Source organism: Carassius gibelio, chromosome B24, assembly GCF_023724105.1.
Source record: "Carassius gibelio isolate Cgi1373 ecotype wild population from Czech Republic chromosome B24, carGib1.2-hapl.c, whole genome shotgun sequence".
Classification (NCBI taxonomy): Eukaryota; Metazoa; Chordata; class Actinopteri; order Cypriniformes; family Cyprinidae; genus Carassius; species Carassius gibelio.
This window is the reverse complement of record NC_068419.1, coordinates 852976-861933: the sequence shown is the minus strand read 5'-3', so window position 1 is coordinate 861933 and position 8958 is coordinate 852976. Positions and strand designations below refer to the sequence as shown.

The following is an 8958-nucleotide window of genomic DNA, read 5'->3' as shown; positions in this document are numbered from 1 at the left end:
TAAATAAATCTGTTATTATTTTCCATCCAATGATCATGAACATCTCCAGGGCCCGGTTTTTCAAAAGTAATCCAGTAGGATTTTGGATAACGGATTGGATCAAATCTTGAAAATGTGTTTTTCAAAAGAAAAAACGGATTACATAATCGGATTAGATCACGTAATCCAATCTCGGTTTTGATCCGGATCAAACCTTTAGTTTGGGTTTTTTTAGAACTTTTTTGTAGGATTTGGATCACTTTGATCCAAAAAATCTGGATTAAACTGAGCCCATCAGAAGGGTGGATTCAGCGTGGATTTCATGGCCAAAATGTAATGAAAACTTTAAAAATGTATCAAATAATACTATATTTGGAGCATGCAGTATCTTACAAGATATCATATTTATTCATAAGGTTTTAATTTTATTTGTTCATCCGTCAGGCTTTAACGTATTCAGCCTTTCAGTATAGGCCTACAGCAAAGTAGAAAGAGTTTGGCCCCATAAAATAATCCCCCAAACAGCTGTCAAAACTGACCAAAAACAATACATTTTATTCTGTCACTAATTGATATATATATTCATCACAATTGAAAATATTTTTTACATTAAGTCTTTTTTTTTATTCAATAAATCTAGGCTATACTTGATACTTGTTATAAATATCCTCAATGTACAGTGTTTGTGTTGTAGGTCTCAGATGAGCGGACTGCTGGACGAGGATGGGGTGGGGTTTTTCTTGATTTTAGTTATTTTTTTTTTTTTTTTTTAAATGTGTGGGTTTTCATTTCAAATAAAAATAAACTTATATTGACCCCACACTGGCTATTCTACTTGTTGCTCTTTACATATCTATAGTTCTACATTGTGATTTCCTATCCTGTTTGAGCACTGGTTATCCAGATTTGGTGATCCTGAAAAGTTCCTATCTGGATCAGATTGATCCAATCCGATGCTGCTTTAAAAAACTGGCTCCAAAAGTAAGATGGATTACGTGATCACGGATCGCAAAAAAAGGATTACTATATCCGGATCAATTTTATCCGGATTAAACATTTTGAAAAACTGGGCCCAGATGTCATTGCATTCCTGTGACTGAAGCTGGAGCTCTCAGGTGAAGGTGAGTGCAGTGTTCTTCGTGTCCAGCAGGTGGCGCTGTGGCTGATTTTGCGCAGTTGATTGCGAGAGGAACTTAAAACCTTTCAGGTGTGACAGGTGACATGCATTCTGATGCCGCTGTGAGAGAACCTCTCAGGTACGAAGAGATTTCACATCCGAGTCACGAATAATCGAGTCATTTAACTGCTTTGAGTTTAGATTAATCTGCGCTTAATATCAGCTTTCAACCGCAAGTTTAGACTCGATTTGTGCTTCAAATGCTTGATTAGACACCAATTTACTGTCCTTGTAGTGAATTGTGCAGAAAATACGAATTTACAGGATGAAACTGGAAAAGGAAAAAGCCGATAGAAGGTCAGAAGGATCAGTTTGCTCGTGACTCGAACAGATCTCGCAGGTAGATTTAACTCCGCTGTTTGTTGTGTCAGAGAGAAGAAGAAGAAGAAGTCCAAACACTCCTCTAAAGACCGAGACAAGGGGTCTGAGCTGAACGGCAAACACAAGTCCTCCTCGAAGGTGCAGTGATTGCGACAGAAGATGATTAATGAAGGGATGTGAGTGAGTTTAATGATGTGTGTTTCACAGATGAAGCGGTCAGAGAGTCCGTCAGGAGTCCGCAGGTGCGTCCACTAACACCTGCTCACTCAAACACTAACTGAAGCTCTAACAGAAAGTTCAGCTGCTCAAACACTGTGGATAAGACAGAAACGCGCGAGTTTATAATGCGTTAAAAACACGGGAATGTTACTTTTAAACGTTCAAAATGTCAATTTAAAAAAAAAAAGTTCATTGCTATGCAAATGTTAATAAGGAAACACTACATTATCATTCTGCAAGCATTTAGAACACCTTTATTCTAAACGTTCAAAATCTACAGTATGTTAAATGTTTACAAAATCCTTTTTTTTTACATGAAAACATACTGTAGTAATTCATAGGAAAAATTATAGTGCTTTTAAACCCTACTAAAGTACTTGAAATAATTTGGTGTGTTAATTCTATAATAGGATGAAATGAATTACTTAACTGAATACTGCATAAACGTGTTTTTTTAGCACATCTGTAGGGTATGTTATACTTCAATACACTGCAGTTTACTGTAGTAAAAACTAAAGTATACTACAGTATTATCACAGTTTATTACTTCACTATACAGTACGCTGTAGCATTCATTAACACTGTTGCAAATATTATACACACACACACACACACACAGTATAATACTCTTTACTATAATATGGTTAAAAAACACTAAGTGTATTTTTTTTTTCATGTGCATGGTTAATGTTCAAAATGTCCAGTTTGTTAAAATGTTTTTTTTTCCTAGTTATAAGAAGGAAAATAAATAAATTTTTTTTTTTTTTTTTTTTTACATTATGAGTGTTACTTTTAAATTTTTTATGAACTTTTTAAAACTTGTAACATTGATAAACATTACACGAATATCCATCTAGAACAAAAAACAACAAAAACAATGAACAATGTATAAATATTTGTATGACGCTATACAGTTTTGAGGATATGGTTAAAGACCAGATAACTTTGAATAGTGATTCTGTTAACACTACTGGAAGAGTGTTTGTCATTAACTTTGCTGGAACATTCTGAGAACGTTCTCCGTCATCTGTGAGGTTCTGTGTCAAACGATAGTCTGATGTTGATGAGTTTCAGCAGCGCAGTGAAATATGAAGCAGGAGATTCTGACACACATGAGGTAAGAGCTCACACCTCACTTAAAATATATGAGAAATACTCGAGTTTCAGTCTAAAAATGTTGAATTTTTGCAGGATGTCAAAGTAGATCCTGATGAAAGGCAAGATATCTCAGTCTGACTTTGTGTTTGATGCAATGGAAAATATTAGCTAGGCCTACATGATGAATTTAACTTTCTAAAGTTAGAATACGGAAATGAAGTTTAATCAAGAAATGGTGTACTGTTTCTTTAAATCAGAAATGATGGACAGCAGAAATCAGGTTCTCCAGAAATCAACAACAACAGAGAGAAGGTATTCTGATTCTTCGTTCTTAGCAATGCATATTAATAATCAAACATTAAGTTTTTATATATTTACGGTAGGACATTTACTAAATATCTTCATGAACATCTTTACTTAATATCCTAATGATTTTTGGCACAAAAGAGAAATGTATCATTTTGACTCATACAAGGTATTGTTGTCTGTTTCTACAAATATATGTCTGTGACACTGATGACTGCTTTTGAAAGGAGTAACTAGTAGTGAATAATATGTGTGTTTGTGTTGAAGGCAGACGACGGTCACCAGTGTGACTCTCTGAAGATGAAGAAGAAGAGGGTCAAAGATGAGAAACAGGAGAAGAATCAGTCGTCTGCGAGGAAAAGGAAGAAGACGAGTTCTGAACATGATAAAACAGAGAAGAAGAAGATCAAGAAAGACGGAGAGCAGGAGGAGAAGAAGAAGGAAAGGGGGAAGAAGGACGAGGAGTCTGAGAAGTGGAAGTGGTACGTGTGTGCTGGTTTCCTTCAGGTAGTCTTTAATCATCCGTTTGATCGTTAACTAAAGTTCAGTTCATACAATCAATGTTTGTCAAGAACTTAGGATAAATCAAATCTGAATATAATGGATTAAATAGGCTTCGTTAGTCAGGAGTAATGATGTCACAGATTTACAGAAGCTTGTTTGTGCCACAGAATAAAAATGTGAAAATGTAATTGTGACTTTTATTTCTTCAGAACAGCGTGGGAAAACAAATCTGTGGTGTAAATGAGCTTCCATTACCCTTGTGTTGGGCTAATGCAATTATTTTGTTATTTCTTTAACTTAAAGCTCAGTGTGAAGTTTATTTGTTCTATAAAGAGCTCGTTTGTAATTAATGCATTTTGCTCTATATATGGATAATATATGTGGCTTTTTATTGCATTTTTACATTTAAAAAGTAAACGAAGTGATAATGTAGTAACGTATGTCATGTATTGGAGGACGTAACGTGCGGAGCTGTAATCGGCTGTGATTGGTCGGACACATGTGACGCACATCCCGGAAGCGCGGCGATGTCGTGAGTGCGCATGCGCAAACGAGCACGTGTCTGGTGTCCAGGGGATGAAAACATGTTTGCGTTTCATTTCGCGATGTATTTATATTTCAGCGGAGCGTGATAAAGTCGCGTCGCTCGTTTCCTCTGTCAGATATTATAACGCTGCAGGCGTCAGAACTCCGTCTCACTGCAGGTCAGCACTTACACGAGCTCAGACTACACACTCTGACGCTGAGATCTTCATTAATATTAATAATTATCAGCGTTAGCGCGCCTCCACATGTGACCCATAAACTATAACGTTATCTGCAGATCTCGCTATTTAACACAACCATAAAATAAGTTTTTAATGACCATCTGAACTTCACTTTAAACATAATTATAGTGTTGCAGCTTTAAAATTATTATTATTATTATTTGGAAGAGTACGTTATTAAATATTAACCTGAAATCTTGAAAATTATTTGTACAATTTATCAAAAAAGTCATGAATAATCATTGAACTAAGTTAAACCATTACTTGTTGATTTTAATGATTAAATTCTTCATGTATGATTGGTAGATGTATTAAAGTGTATTGTCAGTGTTCGAGGCTGAATCTGCAGCTGTTCTGCTGTGTGTTATTCAGTCTGTGCTGGAGAGTTGTGTGTGTGTGTCTCTGTGTTATTGTGTGATCAGTGATTGATCGGTGATTGATCGTTCAGGTGGGAGGAAGGAAAGTCATCAGACACTCAGAAATGGAGCAGTTTGGAGCACAAAGGACCGTACTTCCCTCCTGAATACGAGCCGCTGCCTGATAACATCTGCTTTAAATATGACGGTAGACACATGACTGCCTTCCTCTCGTTTAATCCTCATCATCATAGTCTCACACCCTGTAGCCTCACAGCGTGCGTGTGTGCGTGTGTGTGTGTGTGTGTGTGTGTGTGTGTGTGTGTTCAGGTCAGCCGGTGAAGCTCAGTCCTGTGACGGAGGAGATCGCCACGTTCTACGCTAAGATGCTGGATCATGAATACACCAGTAAAGATGTGTTTCAGAACAACTTCTTCAGCGACTGGAGGGAGGTCAGAACCAGCAGCTGCTCTTACACAATCATTTAAGCCTTCATTAATATGTGAAGATTTTCTCTATGCTTTTTAAATTGACTTAGTCATTTTTAATTAGTTTGTTAAATGTGTTTGTGTAGGTTTTATGATAAATCTCTTAAATAAAATCAATGTATTTCTCATTTGTAAGGTGCTTTGGATAGAGGTGTCTGCTCAATTAAAGTCACAATACGTAAGATTAGTTATAAAATATCCTAAATCCACTTGCGCAGAGTGATATATTTCATGCAGTATTGTACTTATGTTATCCCAAAAGTTCCCAAGGATTTGTAATCCAGAGAAATTCCAACTTTACCAAAAAAAAAATTTCTTAATTTGAGCTATTTTTGTACTTCGTTAATTCAGGTTAGTACTTAAAAAAAAATAAATAAATAAATAAAAATAAAAAAATGTTTTTTTCTTTTTCCTTTCTTCAGTTAAGGTTTGTTTTAGTTTTGTCTTGTGTGTAACCTTTGAAACGTGTTAAGCTTCGGTCAGTGATGATAACTCTGGAGTGTGAGGCAGACTTTGATCAGACGTGTATCGTGGTCATGAATCAAACAGAACTGAATTGAACTGTTCAGGAAATGACGAAAGAAGAGCGGAAGCAGATCAAGACGCTCTCCAAGTGTGACTTCACTCAGATCCACAAGTATTTCGTGGAGAAGTCTGAGGAGCGTAAGAACATGACGAAGGAGGAGAAGCAGGTGCGTCTGACTCTCTGAGCTCCTGGTGATCTGCTGGACATCAGTCTGACTCCAGACGTGTCTCAATCAGGTCCTGAAGGAGGAGGCCAGCCGGCTGATGGAGGAGTACGGCTTCTGTCTGCTGGATGGACACCGCGAGAAGATCGGGAACTTCAAGCTGGAGCCGCCGGGACTGTTCCGCGGACGAGGAGAACATCCCAAGATGGGCAAGCTGAAGAAACGCATCCAGCCGGAGGACGTGACCATCAACTGCAGCCAGTGAGACACTGAGAGTTTCTCGCAATTCTGACTTTTTCTTACAATTGCATGAAACAAACTCATGATTCTGATAAAAAAGTCAGAATAGGGAGATTAAAAAGTTGCAGTAACCTTTTTTTTTTTTATTTATTGGAAATTCATGGATTTCTTGGGGGGGGGGGCTGGGGGGAGACAGAAAAACCGAATTTAGGTAGAAATCAATCAGATTTTGTCGGTGTGGTGCATCGCTGCTAGCGTCTGGTTTTCTCTCGCAGGGACTCGAAGATCCCGACGCCCCCTGCAGGCCACCGCTGGAAGCGCGTGCAGCACGATAACACGGTCACATGGCTGGCGTCGTGGCTGGAGAACATCCACGGACGACCCAAATACATCATGCTGAACCCCAGCTCCAAACTCAAGGTGCGTAACACTCTAACAAGGAACAATGCTTCTGTTATACAGCTTTCATCAGTCTTAGTTATTGTGATAAATGATGATGATGGTCTGTGTTCAGGGCGAGAAGGACTGGCAGAAGTACGAGACGGCGCGGCAGCTGAAGATGAAGGTGGACTCCATCAGGAAACAGTACAGACGCGACTGGACCTCACGAGAGATGAAGATCCGGCAGAGAGGAGTCGCCATCTACTTCATCGACAAGGTCTGACCATCCACTGACCGTCTAATCATTGTGTCTCGGCCGTTCCTAAAGAGAGAGTGTGTGTGTGTGTGTGTGTGCAGCTGGCGCTGCGAGCGGGGAACGAGAAGGACGATGAGTCTGCAGATACGGTGGGCTGCTGCTCTCTGCGTGTGGAGCACATCACGCTCCACCGGCGTCTGGACGCTCAGGAACACGTGGTGGAGTTCGACTTCCTGGGAAAAGACTCCATACGCTACTACAACAAGGTTCCTGTGGAGAAACAGGTCAGACACACACCACTGGAGATTACATGCATCCAGTCATTATTGTATGTTTCAGTCTATAAAACCTGTTCCTGTTGACACTGTTAATCTTGTATAAGGTGACATGACTAAAAATGAAAAACTAGTTAAGTGCATCAAGTTAAACTAAATGAAGCTGTCTGATTGAAGCTCTGTGCCTTTAACGAGTTCTCGATGTGGTTAATGTGTAGCGCTCGCATGATGCACAACACACTCTAGATTAGAACTGGACACATTGTGTGTGTGTGTGTGTGTGTGTGTGTGTGATCGTCACTCACAGGTGTTCAAGAATCTGAAGCTGTTCATAAAACACAAGGATCCAGAAGATGATTTATTTGACCGAATTACAGTAAGTGTGTTTGTATATCACTTATGATTCAACAATCACCACTTATTTTATCAATGATTTTTTATTTTTATATAATTTTTTTTTTTTTTGAGTGCATTATTTTGACATCAACTTACACTTACTAAAAATTAGATGTGCACCTTTTTAAAAATATTTAAAGTAAAAAAAAAAAAGTTTAAATTTATGATGGTTTGGGTTGTGTCGTGTGCAGACGGTCAAACTCAACAAAACCCTGAACGAGTGTATGCCTGGACTGACGGCCAAAGTGTTTCGAACCTTCAACGCCTCGACCACACTGCAGGATCAGCTCAACAAACTCACCACAGGTGCGTCTGACCCTTGACCTCTGACCCCACCTGGAGCACATCAGAAATGAAGGCCCTGCATCTGAGAAGTGTTCCTAAATCTGTGTGTGTGTGTGTGTGTGTGTGTGTGTGTTTCAGAGGGCATGACAGTGGAGGAGAAGATCCTGTCGTATAACCGAGCGAACCGAGCCGTGGCCATCCTCTGTAACCACCAGAGGGCAGCACCCAAAACCTTCGAGAGGTCCATGCAGCTGCTGCAGGAGAAGGTGCACACACCATCAGCTGTTTCAAAATATACAACAAAATAATGGTATATCACCGATGCTAAAATAACTATTCTAATGAATTCAATTCAGTGCAATTGGTCTCAATGTTGTGAAATTCAGCACGGAGTCATTGATCAGATCTGGTCTGATAGGATCTGTGTTTAATAATAATATTATTAATGCACTACACACATGAGAGAGAGCTGCTGGAGGTCAGAGGTCACGCTTTTCTCTCTCTGCTTCGTTACAGATCCAGAAGAAAAAGGAACAAATTGAAGATGCCAAAAAGGAGCTGAAGGAAGCGAAGAAAGCACATAAAGACGCTCCGTCTGACAAATCTAAGAAGTAAGGAGTGTTTTAAATGCTGCTGGACACTTGTGCTGTAAAACATGAAATATTCAGATGAATTAACGGCTCAAGAGAGACGCACACACTGCTGCTGTCTGAAGACATTCACTGAAGATCATTAGTTACTCTTCGTTCACAGAAATACGGTCGAACACATCAGTGTTTAAGGCATGTTTTATTCTAACGGTCAGAAATAATGTGAATGCAGCAGCATAAACACTCGGCTCTTATTTCTATCTCTCATGATGATGAATTCATTACATTTTCATCTTATTCAGAAAATAAATTAAAAAATCGAGAAAAAAAAAAAAAACATTCATTAAATGAAATCTGGTGGTTTATGAGACCTAACATTTGGTAGAAATCAAAATTTGATTAGTAATATGCATTGCTAAGAACTTCATCTGAACAACTTTAAAGATGATTTTCTCAATATTTAGGTTTTTTTGCTCCCTCAGATTCCTGATTTACAAATAGTTGTATCTCAGACAGATATTGTCTTCTCCTCACAAACCACACATCACTGGAGAGATCATTTATTCAGCTTCAGATGATGCATACATCAGTTTAAAAAAGAAATGCCCTCATGACTGGTTTTGTGCTCCAG

General features: G+C 38.7%; 1 protein-coding gene across 5 annotated transcripts in view; it reads left to right on the top strand.

Annotated features, from left to right (window-relative positions):
- The first annotated feature begins 1155 nt into the window (after positions 1–1155).
- The window catches only part of top1mt (DNA topoisomerase I mitochondrial), an 8663-nt gene continuing 860 nt past the window's right edge, over positions 1156–8958 (top strand). Inside the window, exons 1-19 of one of the 5 annotated variants that reach the window (XM_052595611.1) lie at positions 1156–1235; positions 1392–1453; positions 1528–1615; positions 1685–1719; positions 2771–2813; positions 2888–2913; positions 3052–3106; positions 3368–3582; positions 4820–4935; positions 5058–5179; positions 5785–5907; positions 5978–6165; positions 6420–6564; positions 6659–6802; positions 6883–7065; positions 7364–7432; positions 7644–7758; positions 7876–8003; positions 8254–8348. In XM_052595611.1, the coding sequence (XP_052451571.1) occupies positions 1422–1453; positions 1528–1615; positions 1685–1719; positions 2771–2813; positions 2888–2913; positions 3052–3106; positions 3368–3582; positions 4820–4935; positions 5058–5179; positions 5785–5907; positions 5978–6165; positions 6420–6564; positions 6659–6802; positions 6883–7065; positions 7364–7432; positions 7644–7758; positions 7876–8003; positions 8254–8348 (1922 nt within the window). In that variant the 5' untranslated portion in view covers positions 1156–1235; positions 1392–1421. Of the gene's footprint in view, positions 1454–1527; positions 1616–1684; positions 1720–2770; positions 2814–2887; positions 2914–3051; positions 3107–3367; positions 3583–4140; positions 4309–4819; positions 4936–5057; positions 5180–5784; positions 5908–5977; positions 6166–6419; positions 6565–6658; positions 6803–6882; positions 7066–7363; positions 7433–7643; positions 7759–7875; positions 8004–8253; positions 8349–8958 lie in introns of those variants that run through there. The other 4 variants (XM_052595612.1, XM_052595614.1, XM_052595615.1 and 1 more) reach the window with 4 other exon arrangements.